This window comes from Balaenoptera borealis (assembly GCF_965194805.1).
Source record: "Balaenoptera borealis genome assembly, chromosome: 20".
NCBI lineage: Eukaryota > Metazoa > Chordata > Mammalia > Artiodactyla > Balaenopteridae > Balaenoptera > Balaenoptera borealis.
In genome coordinates this window covers 20,396,101-20,421,069 of record NC_138879.1, presented here as the reverse complement: position 1 = coordinate 20,421,069, position 24,969 = coordinate 20,396,101, and the positions used below count along the sequence as shown (strand labels likewise).

General features: G+C 56.0%; 1 protein-coding gene and 1 long non-coding RNA gene across 13 annotated transcripts in view; one reads left to right on the top strand and one right to left on the bottom strand.

Annotated features, from left to right (window-relative positions):
* LOC309618132 overlaps positions 1-24,969 on the bottom strand; it is a 155,347-nt gene that overhangs the window by 33,268 nt on the left and 97,110 nt on the right. The window lies entirely within an intron of this gene.
* Positions 1-24,969, top strand: part of ZNF385C (zinc finger protein 385C) — a 56,964-nt gene that overhangs the window by 18,526 nt on the left and 13,469 nt on the right. For 5 of the 12 annotated variants that reach the window (XM_082371385.1, XM_082371395.1, XM_082371386.1 and 2 more), the window contains exon 2: positions 7,809-8,060. In XM_082371385.1, coding sequence (XP_082227511.1) covers positions 7,811-8,060 — 250 coding nt within the window. In that variant the 5' untranslated portion in view covers positions 7,809-7,810. Of the gene's footprint in view, positions 1-2,829; positions 2,985-7,808; positions 8,061-18,765; positions 18,934-20,397; positions 24,010-24,969 lie in introns of those variants that run through there. The other 7 variants (XM_082371390.1, XM_082371391.1, XM_082371384.1 and 4 more) reach the window with 5 other exon arrangements.

Below are 24,969 nucleotides of genomic sequence, written 5' to 3'. Positions count from 1 at the left end.
GAAGGGGTGGGGGATGGGAGATCTGTTGTCTTTTGGGGCAGGGGTGCAAAGAGTATGCTCTCCACCCTGGGGTCCCATCCCTGTCATTCAACGTCTTTGGAAGCCTTCCTGCCCGCCCCTCCCCCTTCAAGCAGAATGCTTCCTCTCTGTCAGGGTCAGGGGCAGAGGTTGGCCCTCGTGGTCCAAGGGGGAGGCGGGATTTTATCTCCCACCCACGACTCTCAGACAGTCCTAGGACGTCTCAACCCTCCTTCCTCTGGCTCTCAGGACGCATTCACTCAGCCCCAACTTGGAAGTGCTGATAGGGAAGTGCTCCCCATCGTGGGACAGTCACGATGGGGAGCATGGATTGGGGGAGCCACTGTTCAGTCTATGGGGAGTTGTGCTGGGTGAGCAGGCGGTGGATGAGGCTGAGCTGTGCCAGCGTCCTGGGCAGGCGGTGTGGAGGGTCTCCTGCACAAGTAAGGTTCCTAGGCCTTGCCTGGCAGCAGAGGCTAGAACAGGGGATACTGAGGCTCATACCCCCTCCCCCACCCCCACCTTAGAGGCAGCTGTTCTATGTTGCCACTGTGGACCCCGTAAGGAGGGATGCAGCTTAGATCGCAAGAAGGACTTCCTTCCTGAGGGTGGCCTGAGGGTCTTTCAGGGGAGTCTCAGTGTCCAGGAGAGGCAGCCCTTATCTCTGGGGGTGTCAGGAGGGAAGGAGGCCCTCTGGGACTCCCAGCCAATAGGGGGTGAGGACAGATTGGGGGAGGAGGGGGTCGGGGGGGATGGTGACCTCATCTCTGGACCATCGCTCTCCGTCACCTCCCATGCCCCCTCTCTCCCATCCTTGCAGCTGGAGTGTTGACTTTCAGCACCTCTTAGCCAGCTCCCCCTTGAAATCCCCAGCACCCAGTAGTCTCCCCAGGGAGAGGTGACCGGCTTCCTCTGTCATCACTTCGGGTGGGAAGACAGACATGGCTGTCTTGGTTTGCCCAATGGATCCCCACCTCACCGCACCTGACACCTGGACCAGCTGTTGCCCAGCCCCAGGGCCTCCTGTTCTGGCAAAGCAGGGACGTGTGGGTTGGGGGTTGCCGGGGCTGCCTTCACTCGGGCCATCCCACTCCTCTAGGTGGGGGTCTCTGACTCCTTTGGGGAGTCTTGGGTGTGAGTCTTGAGAGACCCCAGCTCTCTGGGCCATCCCATGGTGGGTGCTGCTCTATGGTGGCCACACAACTGAGGTGGGTTATTGCCCTTCCTCACCCTGCAAAGTGTCAGCCTTGGGAGAGTAAAGTGGCAGGAAAGGGAGACCAAAACGCTCAGTGGTGGCTCCTTGGGGACACTGAGGGGGCAGCCAGGCCCAGGAGGGCTCACACTCCATCAGGACGAGAACGGATGTGGCCTCTCTTCTTCCAGGCACGATCCCACACTCCTGCTCGTGACCCTGTCTGTGAGTGACGGGGATGGGGGCCACCACGGTGTGCACCCCCTGCCCCTGCATCATAGGATGGTACAGAACTGACCCTTTTCACCTGCCTCTCTTTTCGACTGTGAGCCTCAGTTTCCTCATTTGTAAAGCCTCACAGGGCTGTTGGGAGGGTTAACGGAGGTGCTGTCTATACAGTGCCCAGAAGGCAATGGACACGCGCCGTGGGGCAGTTCTTTCTCTATCCCCACCCCACCTTTCTCTGGCGGCTGAAACAGACAAAGACAACTTGGCTTCCCCCCTCCCACCCCAACCTTAGAGGCAGCTGCTCTGTGTTGCCACTGCCCGCCTGCAAAGGACCTAAGAGATTAGCCCGGCCCCACCCTCTCTCTTTAAAGAAGGGGAACTGAAGCCCAGAGGGGCAGGGACTGGCCCAAGGTTGCCCGGTCAGCCAGGCTCCCTTCTCAGAGGCAGGGCCTAGGACCTGGCTCAGGGAGGCGGGAGGGTAGATATTGACAGACCTGGGGGAAAATACCGGAGTGTAGTTGGGCTCGTTAAGGGTTTGGTGAGGGAGTCCTTCATGCCCTGCCAAAGGCTGGAGACAGGCCTAGAACCTTCCTCTCCTGTTAACCCTCTGGCAAAAGCAGCGCTTTCCCGAGGACACCCTTCCCCAGGCTGCGGCTGAAACAACTCCCCGCTCTGCACTTACTTACGGCCTCCAGAGTTTTTTCTATCCACCCCTCTTTGGATAGTGCAGTCAGAGAATCCCACCCCACTGCAGTGCCCGAGGACTCCACTGAAACCTGGGGCCCTGGGACTTCCCTGGTGGTGCAGTGGTTAAGACTCCGCACTCCTGGTGCAAGGGGCCCAGGTTCAATCCCTGGTCAGGGAACTAGATCCCACGTGCGTGCCACAACTAAGAGTTCAAATGCCACAACTAAGGAGCCCGCGTGCTGCAACGAAGACCCGGCGCAACCAAATAAATTAAAAAGAAAAAAAGAGGGGCTTCTCTGGTGGTGCAGTGGTTGAGAATCCGCCTGCCAATGCAGGGGGACACGGGTTGGAGCCCTGGTCCGGGAGGATCCCACATGCCACGGAGCAACGGAGCCCGGGCGCCACAACTACTGAGCCTGTGCTCTGGGGCCCACGAGCCACAACTACTGAAGCCTGCACGCCTAGAGCCCGTGCTCGGCAACAAGAGAGGCCACCACGGTGAGAAGCCCGCATACCACAACGAAGAGTAGCCCCCGCTCGCCACAACTAGAGAAAGCCCAAGCGCAGCAACAAAGACCCAATGCAGCCAAAACAAGAAAAAGAAAAAAAGAAACCTGGGGCCCTGAATTCCACTGTCACCCAGGAAGAAGGGATGGAAATGGGCCCTGGGGCCTGCCTGAGTGCTCCTTTCCCAGCCCCTCTAGCTCCATATGGATGGACACACAGACAGATAGCCAGACAGCAACCCTGGCCTCCATCAACTCTCCAGCGCTGCTTTGAGCCTGTCTTCAATGGGTGGCTCCCTCCCTGGCCCAACCCCACCCTCCCTGCTGCAGCCTCAGCCCATCTCTCAGGGAAGGTGAGAACAAAGGGAGCTTTACCCGCTTCCTGTGTAAATCACAGACAGACAGACACCTGGGTACACGCATGCTCTTTTTCTCTGCTTTCACCTGGTCTTTTCCCAAGTTAAGTTCAATTCTCCCCCTGTCTTCACACCCCTTCCTCCCAGCCTCTCTGGCTCTGACCCCCACTCTCCCTGCCCAGGGTGTGGCACCTCTCTGCCTGCCAGGTAGGGGCTGGGCAGCCCTGAGCCTCCCCAGAAGCCCTTCTCTGTATCCGTAGCCCCGCTTCCCACCCAGCAGTTCAGATCAGGACTTGGCAGGCTTTAAGGAGAGGTGGGACAGGGCCATGAAACCTCTCCATGCTTGTTCTCTGATCTCTGAAGTGGGATAATAGGTCAATAATGGTGCCCACCTCATGGGGTTGTGAAGTTTAAAACAGATCCTGTGTGTAAAGCGCCTGGCACACAGTAAGCTCTCAGTAAACAGGGGTGTAATGATAAAGAAGAGGTGGTCTGGGCAGCTGAGTGGTAGAGAGAGAAGCAGGGAAGCTTCCAGAAGCAGTTCTTGTACTGCCTGTCCATGTACTTTGAAGCAAGTCCCCTCCCCTGCTCTGGGACTCGATTTCCTCTTCTGTTAAAGACAGTGTGTCCTATCCAAATGTGGGTCCAGCGAGGGTGAGTCATGCTGGTTCTGAATAGGGGCCCGCAGGGGGTGTACTGGCCTCTTGATGCCCACAGCAGGGGTTAGACCGACCTGTGTGTGCCCTAAAAATTGCCCACCCCTCTACATTTTCTTGCTGGGAGGCTTAGCTGAGCTGGAGTGGTGGAGCTCCCGAGAGGACAGCTGTGAAGCCGGGGTTAAGCAGGGCAGGCTGCAGCAGGCCCAGCGGCCTGGCTAGGGGGACACAATTAGCCCCGGAATCCAGGAGGGCCCTGTGAGCTCAGAGGCTGTATATCACAGGTGTTTAATCAGCCCCATGGCAGATATTTGTCTGCTCTCTTGGGCCATGTCCTGGGCCTGCCTGTCATAAGTTGCACTGAGATTTCAAAATACCCCTGTCCCCTTGCTGGTGGAGCAGGCAGCTCTCCTGGGCATGGCCAGGAAAATCTCATTCCCCTGAAGCCTCTTCCCCCTGGCTGGTTGGACCCACCTCCCAATACTCGTACCTGGTACTTTCTTCCTGCTCCTCTTTCCTGCTGGGAGAGTGGGGGAAGACTTGTAAAGGCAGGAGAATAGCTGTGATGACCTCCATCTAGAGGTGAGAGGATGTAGAATCTCACAAGGTGATGGAGTGACTTTCCAGTGTGCCCTCCGTGGGCAGAGCTGTCCCCTGGACCCCAGACATGGTGCCCAGGAGTTTGGCATGGCTCGGAGGGGCAACCTAGTTGTCTCAGGAGTGTGGAGGTGTGGGGTCCGCCCTGCCGGGTGGGGTACCGAGTTCCACCTCTTATCTTCCCGCTAGATGCTCCCTGCGCCACCTGGAGGCTATCTCTCGTACTGCAGCCCAGCCAAACCACCAGGCACAGTGCCAGGGTCCCTCAAGTCACCAGGCACCTAGGACTGCACAAGGGTCAGATCCACGGTGTATTCGTTTTCTAGGGCTGCCATAACAAAGCACTACAAACCAGGTGGCCTAAACAACAGAAATGTCTTGTCTCACAGTTCTGGAGGCTGGAAGTCTAAAATCAGTGTCATCAGGGTTAGTTCCTTCTGAGGGCTGTAAGGAAGTCTGTTCCATGCTGTCGTGGTCCGAACGCGGGTTGGAAAAGAATTTGCAGACACAAGGCAGAACGTAAAGAAGATAGAATTTATCAGAGGGAAGGGTCACTGCCAGTACAGCGGGCCGACTTCCTAGTAGTTTGGGAGAGTCGAGCCCGAACATGTGCTATTGATCAGTTTTTATAGCCAGAAAACAAAAGAATGGTCCGAGGTGAAAATTTCCTTTACTGATTGGTCGAGGCACATATACCTTCCTTCTATAAGGTGGGAGTGGGACAGGGCATATGCCTTTCCTTATTTGGGACAGGTCCCGTTGCCCAGGTGGGCGTCTGCAGGGCATGCTTCTGGTGGCCGCCCCCGGGAACCAGGCAGAAGTTCCGGCCCTTCCTGCCTCTCACACTGGGCCTGGTTCATAACCCGTTTCCCCTGCCGGCCAGCAGCCTGCTGCTCCTGGTCTCTCCCATGACTCCCACGTGCTGACGTTTATAGGACCCTGAGAGGCGTTTTATATAGATGAGCTTGTCTAATCCTCACAGTTCCCTTATGACTTGGGAACTGTTCCTCATCACCCCCATTTTACAGATATACTGATGAGAGGACTGAGGCTCAGGTCACACAACCAGTAAGTGACAGAGCTGAGATGTGAAACCAGGTGGGGGTCAATATAGAGCTTGTGCTCTTTTTTTTTTTTTTTTTAATTTATTTATTTATTTATTTATTTTTGGCTGTTTTGGGTCTTCGTTTCTGTGCGAGGGCTTTCTCTAGTTGTGGCGAGTGGGGGCCCCTCTTCATCGCCATGCGCGGGTCTCTCACTGTCGCGGCCTCTCCCGTTGCAGAGCACAGGCTCCAGATGCGCAGGCTCAGTACTTGTGGCTCACAGGTTTAGTTGCTCCGTGGCATGTGGGATCTTCCCAGACCAGGGCTCGAACCCGTGTTCCCTGCATTGGCAGGCAGATTCTTAACCACTGCGCCACCAGGGAAGCCCTCTTTTTTTTAATTTTAATTTTTTAAATTTTTGGCTGCAATGGGTCTTCGTTGCTACGCGCAGGCTTTCTCTAGTTGTGGTGAGCAGGGGCTACTCTTCGTTGCGGTGCGCGGGCTTCTCATTGCAGTGGCTTCTCATTGGGGAGCACGGGCTCTAGGCGTGTGGGCTTCAGTAGCTGTGGTGCGTGGGCTCAGTAGTTGTGGCTCGCGGGCTCAGTAGTTGTGGCGTATGGGCTTAGTTGCCCTGTGGCATGTGGGATATTCCCGGACCAGGGCTCGAACCCGTGTCCCCTGCATTGGTAGGCGGATTCTTAACTACTGCGCCACCAGGGAAGTCCCAGAGCTCGTGCTCTTAATTACTGTGCCCCTCTGTTCCATTCACTCACAGTCCCCACACACGTCATGACAGCCCATTTTGTGGGAACATTGCCTGCAAAAGTGACAAGCAGCTTACTAAGAGCAGGGGGTGGGGTCCAGGGACTGCAGGCAAGGTTCTTGGCTGTGAACTTGAGAAATTAATTTTCTTTGTTCAGATGTGGGCTCCACTACTAGATGTGTGGCCTTATGGGAACGTTACGGCATCACTTGACTTCACTGGGTCTAATTTGCAAAATGAACACAAGTCTAAAGACACAGGAAATGCCTTTTAGGAGGATGTATTGGTTCGCTTAGGCTGCCGTAACAAAGAACCACAGACTGAGTGGCTTAAATACCAAAAATTTGTTTTCTCCCAATTCTGGAGGATAGAAGTTTGGGCTCAAGGTGTAGGCAGAGTTGGTTTCTTCTAAGGCCTTGTTCTTTTGCTTGCAGATGGCCTTCTCCCTGTGTCTTCCCATGGTCTTCTCTCTGTAAATGTGTGTGTCCAAATTTCCTTTTTTTTTTTTTTTGGCCGTGCCACACGGCTTGTGGGATCTTAATTCCCCAACCAGGAATCGAACCCAGGCCCTCGGCAGTGAGAGCATGGAGCCCTAACCACTGGACTGCCAGGGAATTCCCAAAATTTCCTCTTCTTATAAGGACAACAGCCATATTGGATTAGGGACCACCCTAATGACCTCATCTTAACAATTACCTCTTTAAAGACCCTCTCTCCAAATACAATCACATTGTGAGATACTAGGAGTTAGGACTTCAACATATGAATTTGTGGGGAGGGGGGTGGGGTGGGGGTCACCGGACATAATTCAGCCCATACAAGGGAAATGGGCTCAGTCACTCCTCACTCAGGCCCTAGCCTTGGGGCTCCCCCACTATGAGCGAGAGACACAGTCCCTGACCTCAGGAATTCTCTGTCCTGGCGAGGGGGACACCAGGCCTGCCCTCGGGAAATACCCAATCTGAAGCAGAGGCAGGAAGCGTGCACACAGATTCAGGGAGGAAGTGAAAATTAACCCAGTTCAGTCTGAGGAAGGTCCTGGGGCAGAATAGAGCCAGTTAGAGGCAGAAAAGTCCGGGGGGAAAGGTTCAGAGAAGTGAGTCGGAAAGGAGAAGGGGAGGGGCCTGGAGGGGTGATGCGCATGCTCTGTAGGGCCCAGCGCGGGCACGTGCGTGTGTGCGTGCGTGCGTGCGTGTAAACACCAACTGTTGCCCTAACAGCAGGGGGCATCGGGAGCCACGTGGGGCAGGGGTGGGGATGGCTCCACACACTGTCACCGTTTGTGAATGTCACCGGCGCTGGGCACGAGGTGGTTGGGTTTCTGCAGTCATCCTCTGGCGGGCAGCTCCTGCATCTCCAGCAGGCACCACAGGCCTGCCTGTCCCAGCACTGTCAGCTCCCGGCCTGCCTTGGGCCAGGCTAGTGTCTCCACTAGCCTCTCTGCTGGCTCTCCCTCCACGTCGCCTGCTTTCTGAGACCCCCGCTGTCCGTCTGAGCGCTTTGCTCTGAGCCCTCAGGTGTCGGCCACCCAGTGTGTGGCCATTTCTGACACTCTTCCAGATATCCCCGCATTTTACTGCTGCTTTGTTTAAAACAGCCCCCCTTCTGCTCCCTTTTGCCATCCTTGGGTTGGGGCTTTCAGAAGGCCAGGGAATTTTAGCTGGGATACAGGGCACAGGCATCTCTGGGTCCCGAAGCCCTCTTGCTCCTTCTGTGTATTCATTGCACTCGCCTTTGTTTACTTGTCTCCCGATCTGCCCAGGTATGAAGCGGCCACTGAGCCCATCTCCCCCGGGTGAGAAGGAGCCCCCCGGATCTGGAGCTGCTGAGTGCCCCCCTCGGCCTCCAGAACCACCTAAGCCCAAGCGGGAAAGAAAACGGCCGTCGTACACCCTCTGCGACGTCTGCAACATCCAGCTGAACTCGGCAGCCCAGGCCCAGGTGCACTGTGGGGGGCGGGCCCACCAGAGGCGCCTGCGGCAGCTCAGCTTGGGAAAGACGCCCCTGGGGCCAGGTCAGTGTGGAGGGGCGCTGCTCCCACAGATTTGGTTCTGGGCCCCTGTGAGGGGCTCTGGGTCTGTGGCCTCTCTCTGTGGGGTCTTTTGGTCTGGGGTACCCTCAATGGGGTCTTAGAGTCTGAAGTTCCCCAGATGCCGTCAAGTTTTTTTGCATCTGGACAGCCCTCTATGGGGTCTCTCAGGGCCTGAGGTCTGAGGCCTCCTCTGGATCTGGGGCTCTCCCTGTGGGATCTTTTAGGACCAGGCCCCCTCAGCAGCATTTCTCCAGCCAGGAGCCCCCTGGCAGATAGTTTTCCAGATAAGGGCCTCACCTACAGGGCGTCCCGGGCTCCTGCTCTGGTCTCTGAAGGCGAGGATCAGCGAAGTGCACGACGCTCCGGCTAAGGGCTGAGAGGTGGTCAGGGGAAGAGGCGGGAGAAGCCCCTCTCCCTTTGGCCACTGGACTCCTGGCCAGGATTTCGGCCTCTCCCTGGCTGGCATGACTCTGCAGAGGTTGGGCTGCAAGAGGCCCGCTGGCTGCAAGGCAGATTTCTGGGCGAAGTGGGTGAATGGATTCGTGAGGATGATTCCAGCTGACAGGCACATGGGAGTCATGGGAGAGACCAGGAACAGCAGGCTGCTGGCCGGCAGGGGAAACAGGTTCAGAACCAGGCCCAGCGTGAGAGGCAGGAAGGGCCGGAACTTCTGCCTGGTTCCCGGGGGCGGCCACCAGAAGCATGCCCTGCACACAAACCCTGCAGCCCAGGTTGGTAGCTTTGCCAGAGGGCTACACTCTGACCTCTTGAGGGCTGCCTGTCGTTTGGGTGAGTGTTTACGGGATGCCCTCTGTGTTCCCCGCACTGTGCTGGGGCCTGGAGACGTTCCAGTCTTACTCCTCCCCCCACCCGGCCCCCAAGACTGAAACTGTCTTTTAGGCTGAGACAGACACGAAATAAGCAGATGAGTGCTGTGGGTGCTACGTGGGACATGCCCCCAGGGGTACAAAGGAGAAAGGGCGATTCTACCTGGGGGTGCCACGAAAGGCCTCCCGAAGGAGGGGGACTGCAGTGAGCTTCGGAACAGGGGTGAGAGGAGAAGGGACCTCGCAGGCAGAGGTCACTGCATAAGCAAAGCAGGGAATGCTCTAATGGCTGGTACCATCTTCCCCACCTGAGCACTCGGGGCTGGACCCCAGGATGTGACTCTGAATAAGAGCATATTCAACTGTATGGATGTTTCTGGAGTGTGTGTGTGTGTGTTCAAAAGTCATTCATTAATTCATCAAATACTTACAGACAGCTTACTATGTGCAAGCTGCTGATTGGGGGTATTCATATTTTTATTTTAATTTTTTTTCTATCGAAGTAGAGTTGATTTACAATGTTGTGTTAGTTTCAGGGGTACAGCACAGTGATTCAGATATATATATATACATATACATATGTTCTTTTTCAGATTATTTTCCCTTTTAGGTTATTACAAAATATTGAATACTGAGTATATTTCCCTGTGCTATACAGTAGGACCTTGTTGTATTTTTTCTTTTTTTTGTATTTTTTCTTTATTGAGATATTACTGACATATAACAAATGTAAATTTAAGGGGCATAGTGTGATGATTTGATACATGTATATATTGCGAAATGATTACCACAGTAAGGCTAGTTAACACCTCCATCCCCTCACATAATTCTGAGTGTATGTGTACAGATAACAGTTAAGATTTACTTTCTTAACAACTTTCAAGCGTATAAGGCAGTACTGCTAATTATAGCCACCGTGCTGTGCATTAGATCCCTAGATCATATTTATCTTACAGCTGGGATTTTGTACCCTTTGACCGACATCTCCCCATTTCCCCTACCACCAGCCCCTGGCAACCACCATTCTACTCTCTATGTCTATGAGTTCAGCTTTTTTAGATTCTGCATGTAAGTGAGAACATACAGCATTTGTCTGGGAATTTGTGTTTTTCAAAGGCAACAGAGCTGCCTGTCAGGAAAGAACTGTCTAGATAACTACATGCAGACAAGTTTGTCCAAGATAACAGCAGGCTTCATAGATGTGGGGATGGGCTCCTTTGAGAAGTGGGAGGGAGAGGTGAATTGACAGAAGTCAGGGAACGCTTCAGAGAAGTGACACTGAAGGTGGATCTTGGTGGATCTTGTCTCCCAGGCAGGGAGACAGCTAGAGCAGCTAGAGCAGTGGTCCCCAACCTTTTTGGCACCAGGGACCAGTTTCGTGGAAGAGAATTTTTCCACGGACTGGGGGGCTGGGGGAATGGTTTTGGAATGATTCAAGTGCATTACACTTATTGTGCACTTTATTTCTATTATTATTACATTGCAATATATAATGAAATAATTATACAACTCACCATAATGCAGAACCAGTGGGATCCCTGAGCTTGTTTTCACTTGCCGCTCACTGATAGGGTTTTGATATGATTCTGCAAGCAGTTGATTTATTATGGTCTCTGTGCAGTCAGACCTCTCTGCTAATGATAATCTGTATTTGCAGCCACTCACCTGCGCTAGCATCACCGCCTCAGCTCCACCTCAGATCATCAGGCATTAGATTCTCATAAGGAGCCCACAGCCTAGATCCCTCGCACACACGCACTTCACAGTAGGCTTCGCGCGCCTATGAGAATCTAATGCCGCTGCCGCTGATCTGACAGGAGGCGGAGCTCAGGTGGTAATGCGAGCAATGGGGAGCGGCTGTAAATACAGATGAAGCTTCGCTTGCTAGCCCGCCGCTCATCTCCTGCTATGTGGCCTGGTTCCTAACAGGCCACGGACCAATACCAGTCAGTAACCCGGGGGTTGGGGACCCCTGAGCTAGAGCAAATGCACCCAGGCCTGAGGCCATGGCTTTGCAGGAACAGCAGGCGGTGCTGGGCTGGGCAAGTGGCTGGCGTGGCAGGAGGTGAGCAGGGGCTGCCTGTAAAGTCCTCAAAGCCAGGCTGGGCGTCTGGCCTTTGTCCTGAAGGTGACAGGCATCACGGAAGTGTTTTGAGCAGGAGTAGTTAGTGTTTTTAGAGGTCTCTGGTGAGGGGGAAGGGTAAGTCTTGGGGGTACATGAGAAGGAAGGGGGTAGGATGGTGGAACCAGATTCCGGGGTCTTTTCTGCAGGACTTGGTGACTGATGGGATGTGGGGCCGAGGGGAAGGGAGGTGCCAAGGATGACTCTGGCTTAGGGGATGCTGTGATGGACAGTTGCGTTATCAGAAAGGGGGCGCTGGGAGGGAGGCAGGGGTGGGTGGGGAAGGCCATTCCCGTGACCAGAGGACTTGGTCCCACCCCTGCTCTCCTCTAACTCTGGCTTTTCAGGCCTTCCTTCCGGGCAGTGGTCCTTCCTTCTCTCCCCCACCCACCATCCCAGTGTGGAGAGAGCAGGTGGGGTGTGAGAAAAAGGACCACAGCACCAGACACTGGTGGCCACAGACAGGCTGCCCAGAGGGATGGGGTCCCCCTTCACTTGGCTTCCCTTTTCTCACAGTCCTTATCCCCGAGTACAGGGTAGTTTTGGGGGGTCACCAGGAGACACGGTACTGCTCCCCCCTGAGATTGTTAAACAACACCTCCTAAGTCACTGGCCCTCCAGTCACCTGTCCTGCATCACCAGCCTTCCAGCCCTGCGCTGGCCCCGTGCAGGATGCCGGGATTCTGTACCGAGCAGTGCCGGGCACTCACGGTCTGGAGGGAAAGACAGCCACGGGGCCAGACCTTCCCCACCGCCATGCTAAGAGGAGTGAGCGGCACTGTGGGAGCATGGTGGGCCGGGGGGGTGATGGCTGTGACTAGAGCGAGGATGTTGCATCCTCAGATTTCTGGGAACCCTGGAATCTCGGGGCTCCAGCGGAGAACCTGTGTTCCATTAGCCTGGTTATCTTTTTTTTTTTTTTTGGCCACACCAAGCGGCATGTGGGATCACTGTTCCCTGACCAGGGGTCAAACCCGTGCCCCCTGCATTGGAAGCACGGCGTCTTAACCACTGGACCGCCAGGGAAGTCCCTTGGCCTGGTTATCTTTGAATCTACTTCAGGTCATGACCCCCCAGCAAACCACCCCCCTCCATGGACTCTCCTGTCTCCTTGGCCCTCTGGGAGCTGGGGGTGGGAGAGGCAGCCCAATGCTAGCAACTTCCCCCAGGGGTGAGGAGGTGGGGACCTCAGTCGTGCGGAAGTCCTCTCGAGGAGACTGGACCAGAGCAGAGAGCCCTGAGGGCACGGCTGACTGGGGCACCCTCCGGAAATGGAGAGAGTCACATCTACTTTCAGGAGGCTTGAGGCAAAGTGTGAGGAGCCCTTAACACACGGCTTTGTTCCTGGACACCTGAGATCTCCGTCCTGTGGCAGCCAGGAGAGCCGCCCGTTCCCTGGGAGGGCGCTGAGGTGCTGGGGGTGAGACGGCCCAGTCATGCCCCTTTGAGGATCCCTTTCTGGGGGGCCTCCTGGAGCTGTCACTCTGATTAGGGGGTCTGGGGGACTGGCGCCTTGCACAGTGACAGGCCGTCACAGGCAGTGAGGCGGGATCCTGTCTGGAGGATCCTGTCCCTGAGGCCGTCTGCGGGAGGGAGATATGGGGGGCGGCTCTCCCCTCTCTGCGCTTCCTCACCAATGCCTGCGTCAGAGGCCTCCTTACTCAGCCTCACCCAGCTGCCCCCCATGAGTCAGCCCGGAACACCTAGGAAGGGGAAACAGCACAGGATGGGGAAACAGCAGGAACCCCACCCTTCCCCAGCCCCTCCTCCAGATCATTCCCCCACCTGCCCTCCTCCTGATCTGTCTCCCACACAGCAGACCCTTTCATCCTTCAGGAATGAGCCATCTTTCACCCAACCTGCCCCCCATGGGAGGTGTGGGCCCCAGGAACCTCCGCCTCAATGTGGCTGAACTCAATGACCCTATTGACCATCACACACACACACACACACACACAGGCGCGCGCGTGCACGTACCCCTAAACAATTTTAGGTAGTTCTTGAACATCTGCAGAGAGAAAGGTTTGCTGGCTCAACCCTCCTACCTCCAACCTCTAGTGTGGATGTTGGGCCAGCACCGGGCTTGGGGGACGGACACCTGGACCTGGACCTTGGGGAAAGAGCTGTGACCTACCCCCAGGGCCAATGAGCATGTGCTTAGGAGATGAACTGTTTGCAAAGCACTTCCACAAGCAGCACAGCATTCCCTCCTCACCCAGCCATCCCCGGGCGTAGATGATTGGCATTCAGCCCTCACTTTAGAAACTGAGATACTAGAACTCAGAGAGTGTAAGCAACAGGCCTAAGGCCACAGCCAGGTTCAGATCCCAGCATCTCTGACTCTAAATCCTGTCTCTCACATGCCCTCCCCACCTTGCTGCTGAGGAGAGCAGCATACATTAAGAGAGATAGAGCCTTAATGTTTCAGGAATGGGGAGGAGGGATGGCCCAGCGCAGGCAGACCAGCTCCCAGGACAGGCAATTCAAGTGCTCAGAACCCATGCCTTGGTGTCCTCAACTGAAAAATGGGGAGATGCCAGCCATCTCTCACTCTGCTTAGGCTGGCTAGGGACAGGGAGGGGAGCCTTCTAAATCCAACTGGTTCCTCCCCGTGTCTCTTGGCAGGACTGACCCAGCTGCCCAATTCAGGGCGCATCCCCTGTCCCCCACCATTGCAACATGACACCAGAGGGGAGAGAAGGAGATTTCAAAAATGACTTAAGCTCTGGCTTACCGAAATGGCCAGAGGGGACTTGGGTGGGGAGCACAGCGTAGACACTAAGGGGGACAAGAAAGCGGAGATGGAGTCAGACTATATTGGATTTCAGGGCAAAGACGGCTGCAGCTGTACCAGACACCCCTGTGCCTTTGGGGATGGGAAGGCATCAGAGTGGCAGATGGAGGCTGTCCCCTGCCCTGCGCCCTCAGACCTCTCCTAGATCCCGTTCTAATCAGTCCCTCCATCTCCTCTCCTAGTCTTTGACTGCAGAAGCCTCTGGCTGCATTCTGAGCCCCAGAGATCAAAGACCTTGAGCTTGGGTCACACCTGAGTCACTGGCTTGATGAGCTCCTCACCCTCCACTCCCCGCAGATGGATTAATTTCAGGCCCATCAGGAGGCCCCGGAAGCCCTCCAGCCTGTCCCCCCATGGCTTCAGTATCTCCCTGGGTTTCCAGTTCCTCCTCAGTGCCCTTCCCAACCCATCCGGAGGCCTCTGGATGCATGTTTCACCTTGGCTCCCCCAAGGCCACGAAGAAGTTCTTGCGGTCTAACCAGTGCCTCCTGCAGTTCTCCTTAAGTGGCAGGTGATGGAGGTGCCCTTACTCTCCCTGGACAGCACCCCCTCACAGATGTGAACCTGACCATCAGCACCTCCCCCCAGGGGCCACCAGGAAAGGCAAGGCTGTCTGGGTGGAAATTAGGGGGCTTAGCTCAGATCCCTGCCCCCACAGAAGACAAAGGTTCCGTCTGTGTCTCTGGGTGGGTTAATTAGCTCTGGGCTTGAGTTTCCTTCCTCTCCCCACACCAGCAAGTCCTTCCCTCCCCCGAGAGCCTCTTCCTAACAAACCTGTTTTCAGGGGCTGCTGCCGCCACCCCCTCCCCAGACCTTCTCTGCAGCTTGAGAACTGGCTGCTCCAGAGATTATGGGTTATTGTCTGGTGGAGACAGGATGCTGAGGGGGTGGGGGGCTAGCGCTGGGACCCGGGCTTGGAATGCGAGACTGGATCCAGCTGTGGCTTGGCTGTCTCCTCTCCCGCATTCCACACCCCTCCCGGCACCAGGTGCTCAGGTGAGTTAGGAGCCCGCAGGTTTCAGGAAGAGGAGGGGGAGGAAGGAGCCAAATCAGAAGAGAAAAGATGGGTGGGAGGGAAGGGTGCGGGCAGATGAGGGGTGTCAGAAGTTCTAGGTGATCAGATGAACACCCCTTCCCCACTTCCTGGCATTGCCCAGGTAGCAGGTCCGGCAGTCCAGGTACTGAACTGCAAGCCACCTGCGCTCCCTTCCCCCTCTCTGAGCCTCGGTTTCCCCTGCAGCAAAAGGAGGTAAATAAAAGGGGATGGGGGCAGAGGATAAGTAAGGCTAGATAGGAGAACGGGGCCCCTGCGGCAGCAAGCCCTGAATGAAGCAGGGCTTCAAAGTTCAGAAGAAGAATTTTCTGGCAGGCAGAGAAGGGGCTGGAAGCACCTCCTGCCCTGGAGGCCTCTGTGGGCAGGGTCAACTCTTCGCTTCAGTATAAGAGGCACTAGGCCCCCTGACACCCTCCCCCTGTCCCCATACCTTCGGGGAAGAAGTGCCCTGTTCTTTCCACCGGTGGTTGGGATGGGGAAACCAGGGAACAGGCAGCGCCTTCCTGGCGAGGGGAGACAGGGCCCGGTAACCGTGGCTTCCCAGCAGAAACAGGAGCCCCTCCCTCGCACCCTCCCCGCCTGTCCCTCCACTCCCCCACCCCTTCCCTCTGTCACTCTCTGGCTGGGTTTCATTTGCTCCTCACTCACTCCTGCGCTCAGCGGTTCCTCCAAAGGCAGAGAATGCTCTTGGGTGAGTGCTGAGGACGCCTGAGCTGGGGGGTTGGGGAGGGGGCTTCGAGCCGAGGGTGGGCCTCTCCCCTCTCGCCTGCCCTATCCTTTTCCTCCGGTTGTCGGCCCCCCCAAAGTTGTCTGTTTAGAGGCTCCAGTAGCCAGCTGACTCTTGGTACCTTTTCCCAAGTTCAAGGATGGGCAGGGGGAGCCCCCACTCTGGCCGGGAGCAAAGGTGGGGCAGGGGTGGCAGGAATGGTCGGGAATCTGGAGGTCCAGCCTGCAGGAATGAGGCTGCTGCACTTTGGGGCAGGCGTGCGTCATCCGAGGAGCCCGCTACAAAGGTTCCATGTATCAAATCATACCTTCAACTGCCTCTAAGGGGCTGCCTGGAGGAGCAGGGGTGGGGGGTTAGAGGCAGTTGTTAATGCAGCAGAGAAGGAGAGAGCCAGGCGCCCACTGAGGTCCACCCACCGCGCTGGCGCTGGGGTCAACATCAATGCCCCCCGTGCTTTGTTCGTGGTCTCCTGGCTCACCTCCCCACACAGGGGTTGCCTGGTCCTTTTTGAGGGGAACAACCATTACCCTTTAAGGGTTTGGAGGATCCCCTTCCACAAGGGCAAGGGCTGGAGGCTGTGGGGCTGGGAGCAGAGTTCCTCTTGTGACTGGGCTCGGGGGTCTTCCTCAGGTGCAGGGAGGGCGGGAGTCTGGAGTGTCAATGCCTCCACAGTGCTGGCCAGCCCAGGGTGGGTTGGGGGCGCTGGAGAATGTGGGGAGGAATCCTAATCCTAGCGGGGAGTGAGCAAGCTGGGGTCTTGGTTCAACCTCTCATTCCCTGCCTTTGGCTCTCTCTCCCTCCTGGACTCCCTTTCTTCACAGAGTTTTGGTTTTATTTGTGATAGAAACGGCAGCTTTACTATTTGAGGTGTGTGTGTGTGTGTGTGTGTGTGAGCGCGCGTGCATGCCTGCCTTGGGGAGGACCCTACCATCTGCCCCTATGACTCGAGGCGGGGGTGGGAGGGGGACTCTGGGTTTGGCTACATGAGCTTGTGTGTATGTGAGATGCATTTAATTTTGTAAGGGGTGTGTGTGTGTTTCCGTATATGGATCTTTGTGTACGTGCACCTCTCTTTGTGATGTTGTGTGCCATTGCATGCCTGTTGTTCTATATTGTCTGTATGTGCATCTGTAGGGGTCTGCGTGCCCTCGTGTGTCTGTCCCTCTGGGTATATATGATCTGTGTCTTTGTTGCTGTTGCCTGTGTGTTCATGTATGTTCATGCGTGGCCTCTGTGCCCGCCCCTTGGCCAGCAGGGGTATCTGTCTGTCTCTGCGTGGGTACCACCTCCGTATGTGCACACATCAGTGTGCATAGACGGTCTCACCATGGGGAGATGTGTGTGAGTGTGTGCCTTGGTGTCTGTCCCTGTCACTATCTGTGTGGATGCCTGTGGACCTCAGGGTGTGTGTCCCTGTGCTCTTTCGTGTGTATCTTTCCCAGTGATGGCAAAACAGCAGGACGTAGTTTCCCCGGATTCTCTCCCTTGGATGGTAGGCAGGATGATGTTATTTCATGAGACACCTGTTCTGCACCCCTGCCCTAGTCTCTGTTGGACCCCTGGGGGTGGCCTTTTCTCTGTCACTTAGTCTGGTTTATTCCTGTTTGATCAGAGTAACAACCCACCCTCTTGAGGCAGCCACCCAATGAGCCCTGGGTCCCGGCTGTGGACCCCTGGCGAGGGGTGGGGAGGGACTGCTCTGAGACACTTAGCCAGGGTGGCTGTTCTGTTGCAAGATGCTACCCGAGAAGACCCCCCCAACACACACCTGACCGTTTTGGGGGTGCAGAATTCTAGACCCGTCAGGCTGTGTGGTGCCATCCTGGGACAGGGGTGGGGGCTGCAGTGTCTCCCTCCATCTGAGTGTACCCACAAGCCAAGTGGCCACACGTGTGTGTGCATGTGCCATGACTCGTGCGTCATCCCAGCGGCCCTAGGGGCCAGGGCTCACAGTGAATGTCAGAGGCAGATGGTGGGCGGCTCAGAGCAGCGCTGCGTGAAGGGGGCTGCGGGGAGCTCCCAGCAACCACTGGAGAGGCCCTGACCTCAACGTGTGCCTTAAGCCTTGAGTGGGAGAGGAGTGTACCCAGTTGTGCGGGGGCTGGAAGGCATTTCCGGGTGACTTTGTGCTGACCGGAAGGGGAGACTGGGTCACCAAGTGCCCTGCAACCCCTGTGCAAACGGCCTCCACACCCAGCACCTCATTTGGTCCTCAGACCCATTCCTGTCCTGCCCCTTCCTCCTTACCCGGCTGTAATTCCCACTTCACAGGTGAGGAAACTGAGGCTAAGTGCTGGGCTGACAAGGCCTCAGTTTGATGTCATTATTGGAGCTCCACTGCAGGCCTCCAGGTCTGGGAGGCTGGGGTACCACCCACATTCCTCCTGCAGGGAAACCCACACAGGGGTGAGGGTCTCCTGGGCGTCTGAGAGTTCTAGGAAGAGGTCACTCCTCCCACCCACCCCATTTCTGTCATCCGCGTTACAAATAACTCATTAGATTAAAACACTCATTTCCCGGGAATTCCCTGGCGGTCCAGCAGTTAAGACTCTGCACTTTCACTGCCGAGGGCCTGGGTTCAATCCCTGGTCGGGGAACTAAGATCCCACATGATTTTCCAGCTCACCCACATCCTGAGGTTCCCCACAAGGCCGGGATCAAAATCCCCAGCATTCACTGTAGAGCTTCCATACCTCTGTTCTACCTTGAGCTCTGAGAACCTGCACTCGACTTTGAACTTCACAGTGGTTCCCGATGGCTCTGCCACTCCCACTGCTGAAATGCCCTTCGCCTGGTAAAATCTCACTGACCCTTTTGTGAAACCTAATTGCCTCTCCAGGCTGATGACCTTCAGCTGACCGCCTGCTCCTCTGTGATCCCAAAGCATTTTGTTCATCACTCTCGCTCGGGGCACTTGCCAGAGTGTAGCCTCCTTAGCGCTGCGCCTGTTTGGCTCTCACCAGTCAGCTCTCACCTGTGAGCTCCTCTAGGAACCCACGGATACCTGTGGTGAATGAATGACCACTGTCCCTCCCGCTGGCGGGGAGCATCCTTCCTGCGGTCTAACCTGAGTTGCTCCTGCTGCAGCGCACGCGGTGGGGAGGGTGAGAGCGACGCCGGGCTAAGGGTGCGCCGGGCCAGAGCGGCGGCAGGTGGGCGCGGCCGGCCGAGCCCCGGGGGCGCCGCCGCCCTGCCCGCGACCCCGGCCCGCGCCGCCGTTGGCGCCTCTTCGCCCCGGTTACCGCTAGTGGCTGCTGTCGCTCAGTGGAGCCCAAGGAGACCGCGGCCAGAGCGTCCACCGCGCAAGATGGTGGCTCCCGAGACTCCGTGAGTGCGTGCGTGCGGGGGCCGGGGAGGGGAGGGGAGGGGGCCGGGCGCGGCGCCCCCTCCAGGAACCTCCAGGCAGGGGGCGGCCACGGGGGCTGGGGGTCCTGCGGGAGAGGCGGCACGGCGCGGGCGGCACCCATCGGAGAGCTCCTGCACCACGCGCCCCCCAGAGGAAGTTCCCCAGCCCTCCGCCTCCAGGCCCCGGGAGGATGGGCAGGGGTGTGCAGGGAGCCCCTACCTCACCGGGCTGCCAGGGGAGGGAGCGCCTGCCCCTACTCTGCCAGGAGCGTGGACTCCTCTTAGTGGGGTCCCGAAAGTAGGATACCCAAAGAAGCCTGGGGAGGAGACTGAGGACCCCCATCCTGGGGCCATATAGACACTGTTTGAGGCTTATGTGCAGGGGTGGAGTGGGGACCACCGGCCAACACACATCGCCCCAGGAGCCCCTCAAGAGTCACGTCTTACATCCCGCCCCACCCAGCCCGGTTCCCTCAGGTTGAGGTAGGAGAATGTCAATGGCTTTTGCCTGGTCTTTTAGAGCAGCGCTGTTCAATAGAACTTTCTGGGATGATGCATATGTTCTCCATCTGGGCCATGTAGTACAATAGCCACTAGCCACACACGCTTATTGAGAACTTGAAGTGTGGCTCGTGCGGCTGAGGAACTGAATTTTTAAAAATTTAAAATTCTGGGGAATTCCAAGGCGGTCCAGTGGTTAGGACTCTGCGCTTCCACTGCCGAGGGCATGGGTTCGATCCCTGGTCGGGGAACTAAGATCCCTGCAAGCCATGTGGTGCGGCCATTAAAAAATAATAATAATAAAATAAAATTCTGATTAATTTTAAACAGCCACATGTGGCTGGTGGCTACCCTGTTGGACAGTATAGTTTCAGAATCTCCATCTTCCCAGGCCTCCTCCCTCCCTACTCTTCTGTTCTTTTCTCAAAAACCCAGAAGGGTGTCACCTTGACTTTGCACCTCCTCTCCATTCTAAGACCCTTTGGGTGGTGGTCTGCACAAAGTCACAGAATCACGGGACCTTAGGAGGAAAGGATGTCAAAGGCAGCTGTTTTAGCCACCCAAAAGGTGCCCAGGGGCCCACTCCATTGCTCTCTCTGCCTGAGAGCTTGTGCTTCCTGAGTCATTTACTCCTCAGATTTTGTGGAGCACCTGCTGGGGGCCAGCCGTGGTTCCCTTCTCTGGAGTCCAGAGAGGAGCAAGTAAATTACCTTACCTGCCCTCAGGGAATTTTCCGGGGGAAGGGGGCGGACAGCAAGAGCGCAAGCAATAGAACTACACAGAAATAAGCAGGTCTGTAAACTTTGGGGAGTGCACTGGAGGGAACAAACAGGGGGTAGTGACAGAAAATAAGGGGACTTGCTGGGGAAGGATAATTAGAGAAGCCTCCCCTGAAGAGGTCATTATGCTAAGACCAGAGGGAAAGCGGACTAGGCAAAGTGTTGGGAGGGAGGGTGGGAACATTCCAGAAGAAGGCGCAGCATGTGCAGAGGTTCTGGGGATGGGACTCTGGCACTCTGGAGGAACTGAGGGAAGGCCAGTGTAGCTGGAAGGCGAGGGAGGCACAAGTGGCTCCCAGAGAGGTCAGCAGTGCCCGGGCATTTGGTAGATCTTGAAAGGGATTCTGGCGCTGGCCTCAGAGCAATGGGCAGTCATGGAGGGATTTTAAGCTGTATGTTTTAAAAAGCCCCCTCTGGCTACTGAGAGTCTCTGACCCCAGACAGGGGTAAGAGTGGAGACCCAGAGTGCCATCAGGAAGCAACTGCCATAGCCCAAGCAAGAGATGATGGTGGCCTGGACAAGGATGGTGGCAGTGGCATGGAGAGAAGGGATGAGTTAGAGGTAGATCATAGAGGTGGAATCAACAGGACCTGTGGACAGACCAGGTCCTGATGCGGAAGAGAATGGGGATTGGATGGCCAGTTTTCTGGCCAGAGCACCTGGGTGGGAGAAAGGGCCATTTTCCTGAGCGGGGCAGCCTGGGAGAGGAGCATATTTTGTAGGGACAGATACAGGAGAGATCTGTTTAGAAAAGCCAGGAAGGCAGTTGGATGGAAAGGTGTGGTGCCCAGAGGAGTGTCCTGTAGAGATGGTTCTGAACTCTTTGGACAGTTTGAGATAGGGAAGAAGAGGATGAGATGACATCAGAGGAGTGGCTGACGGGAGCAAGGAAAACCAGGGGATGTGGTGTCCTGGAAGGCAAGAGAAAAGTGTGTTTCAGGAGGGTGTGATGAGCCGTGCCAATGGCCACTCAGAGTCCAGGGGAAGAGGACCAGCAAGGTTCACCCACTTCTGGCAACATGGAGTGCTTCTCCTTATACTGAATGGGCTGCCCGTGGAATTCTACTCATCTGCCCTTACTTTACTTACCTACTAAGTGCCAGGTTCCACACGGGGTGCTGGGTATAATATCAGGTGGGCAAGACAGTCACTGCTTTCTCAGAGTTTAGAATCAGCTAAACCAACAGCCTCAGAAACAGGAAGTTGTTGGGACTTCCCTGGCAGTCCAGTGGTTGGGACTTCGCCTTCCAATGCAAGGGGTGCAGGTTCGATCCCTGGTCAGGGGAGCTGGGATCCCGCATGCCTCCCGGCCAAAAAACCAAAACAGAAGCAATAGTGTAACAAGTTCAGTGAAGACTTTGAAAATAGTCCACATCAAAAAAAATCTTTAAAAAAAAAAAAGAGACAGGAGGTTGTTTCATATAGCCAAAAGAATCCTTTTGTTCTTTTAAACAACCAGCTTTTGCTGAGAGCCATCTGCGTGCCCAGTCCTGTACAGGGACTTAGAGGTACAAAAATGAACAAATGTGATCTTGACCTTCCAGGAACCAAGTACAGAGATACGTAGAGCATCCCTGCATTCACCATATTGTGTTACAAAGACTCATACACGGGGAATTATGGGAGAATAGAGGACAGGTACCAGCCCAGGTTGGGGGGGTGGGGATCAGGATGGCAGAGGGGATGCCTGAGCTGCTCTCCAGGAATGAATGGGAAATAGCCAGGGAAAGAGGCGGGATGGGGAGTTCCAGCACAGGGGATGGAGGCAGGAGCAAAAATAATAGTAATGTGTGTGGGGCATGGTAAGCCTTTGGAGCTGGCTGAGCAGACAGGAGTGGGGAGGGTCTGGAGGTGTCCAGAGGCTGGGGGGCGTCTCGCTGGCTCATGGTGAGGTATGTAGACTTAGGCAATGGGACACCACCAAAGAGGCGAAAGCAGGGCAGTGACACAGTGGGATCTGTGTGTGGCCTTGCTCTCTGGCTGTTACGTGAGGTATGAATGTGGGGGAACAAATGCAGAGGCGGAAGCCGCTGCGTAATCCAGGTGAGACGGTGCAGGCCAGGGTCTCAGCGTGGCCTGTGGCGTCAGGAGGACTTGGGTTCTAATTCCACCTCAGCCACTTACTGATTGGCAAACCTTGGGCAAGTCACTTAAAGCTCCCAAGCTTCAGTTTCGTCCTGTCCAAAGTGAGGGTGATAGCATCCTCAGAGAGTACTTGCAAGAGTAATCTTGGTCTCCTGATGGAGTCACCGCAATCTTTAGCACAGGGCCTGAGTCAGTTCGCACTCGGTAAATGGTAGTTACCGCTGTTGTTATCAGTAAACATGGAGAGGAGGGGCAGGTGTGAGAGATAATGAGGAAGCAGAGGTGGCAGGTCTTGGCCATCAGCTGGACGTGGCCGTGGGGTCCTGAACTCCTCATCCTCGCCTCGCACCTGGGGTGGTGGTGGAGTGAGGGAGGTAGAGGCAACCAGCTGGCTGCATTTAGTCTGGAATCCAGCCCCCGCTTCTGGGCTACCCTTCCCAGAACCACACAACTGGTGTGTGTGTGTGAGTGTGCCCATGCGTGTGTTTAGAGAAGGGGGCTGCAGAGAACACAAATCCCATTCCTCGGTCCTGTGGCTCTGGGAGCTCAGCTTCGTGCTAACTTCCTTCTGATGACACAAATGACTGTGGCCTGATGGCACCAGTTATCCTTCGGGCGAGGAGCCAGGATTCAGCCACGAGTTATTCGTGAGCCCTGAGAACCACTGTCTGTCTCGGGATTATAAAATGTGGTTGCATTGATGGTGTTAGTCTTTCCAGCTCTGAGTTCTGACATGCTTCAGCAGTCAAAGCAATCGATGCCTTGTCCTGGATAGAGGGAGACCCTTAGAGGGGGCTGGAGCCCCCATACCACTACCCACTTTGGATAACACTTTATGGTCCACTCCCAGTAGCCCTTCCCCATTGGGTCCGTCTACCCCTCGCCCGGGGAGTCCTCTGTGGGCAGTGTGAACCCCCAGTGGACGCCTAACGCCTCTCCCTTGTCTCTTTCACCTCCAGTCTCCCACCAGCGGAGTGGAAATAAACTTTCCGGGCTAAGTTAGATGGATGGTCCCCATTAGCCTGGCGGGCTGCCCCCCTCCTGCCTCCCCACCGACTCCCCTTATCAAAGGAGGTGCTTCGGTGTGCGGGGCAGGCTGGGGGGGCAAGAGCATTTGGGTGGGGGTTGGGGGCGCCCTGCCCCTCGAGCAGGAATGGTGCCCCCGGGGAAGAAACCAGCCGGAGAGGCTTCCAACTCCAATAAGAAGTGCAAGCGTTACTTCAACGAGCACTGGAAAGAGGAGTTCACCTGGCTGGACTTTGACTACGAGCGGAAGCTGATGTTTTGCCTCGAGTGCCGCCAGGCCCTGGTGCGCAACAAGCACGGCAAAGCGGAGAATGCCTTCACTGTGGGCACCGACAACTTCCAGCGCCACGCCCTGCTGCGCCACGTGACCTCGGGGGCCCACCGCCAGGCTCTGGCCGTCAACCGGGGCCGGCCCACTTTTGAGGGCCAGGCTGAGGGTGGAGGGACCTGTCCGGGCCTGGCGACCACCCCCAGCTTCAGGGGTGTCAAGGTGGAAGCGAACCCGGCCAAGGTGGCCGTGCTGACCACGGTGTACTGCATGGCCAAGGAGGACGTGCCTGACGACCGCTGCTCTGCCCTGCTCGAGCTGCAGAGGTTCAACCTGTGCCAGGCGCTGCTGGGCATGGAGCACGGCGATTACTACAGTCCCAGGAGGGTGAGGGACATGCAGGTGGGTGGCAGCCAGGGCTGTGGGGGAGGGATTGAGGAGGGAAAACATCGAGCCATCTGGGCATGGCACCAGCATGCCAGGCCCCCGGGGAAGCAGCCAAAGCACTTCATTCACACCTTCGCGCATCAGAGCCTTCACTGAGGGCGTACTAGGTGCCAGGCCCCTGGCTGGCTCCTGGGTGCCCAACAGTGAAGAGGCCGGACCAGGCCCTGTCCTCAGGGGCTCAGGTCCGCTCCCCTCACTACCTAGGTCAGAGGTTGCAAACTGGTGGCCTGGGAGCTTGATTGGCCCACAGATGTGTTTTGGTGGTTTTCACAGTGTTTTTAAGAAAAATTAGTCTCCAAGATAAACAAAAACAAAAACAACAAAAGAACAAGAGATTACATATAAAAATGTGGATTTGTGACTTCTACTGAAAAGCTAGGTCCTGTGTAGTCAGGGCATGAAGTTCTGGAGTTGGAGAGCAGGGCATGGGCTTCCCCATTCCCTTTGGTTTATCCCTGGCCCACTTCAAGGTCAATATCACCCATGTGGCCCCTGGGGGCATGCATATTGCAGCTCTCTCCTAGGCACTGGCTGTATGAGTCCTGGGGGCTGGTAAGGGGGTGGGGGAGTTGGATCTCATCCCCCAGAGAGATGACAAACAGTACACAGCTGGGGCCCTGTGTAACTGGTAGGGAGTCAACGTGTCTATCAGTTAATCCCTGAGCAGCACAGCAGAGGGAGACCCCCAGGAATAAGGCTGACAGGGGCAATGTTGTAGAAAAACACACACACACAAAACGCTGTAGAATCTTTATGGTTCCTAAAGCATTTTTTACGCTTATAAGTACAACAACACAAAATTACATCGATGGGAATTCCCTGGCGGTCCAGTGGTTAGGACTGCGTGCTTTCACTGCTGAGGGCCCGGGTTCAATCCCTGGTCAGGGCACTAAGATATGAGTCACAACAACCTTT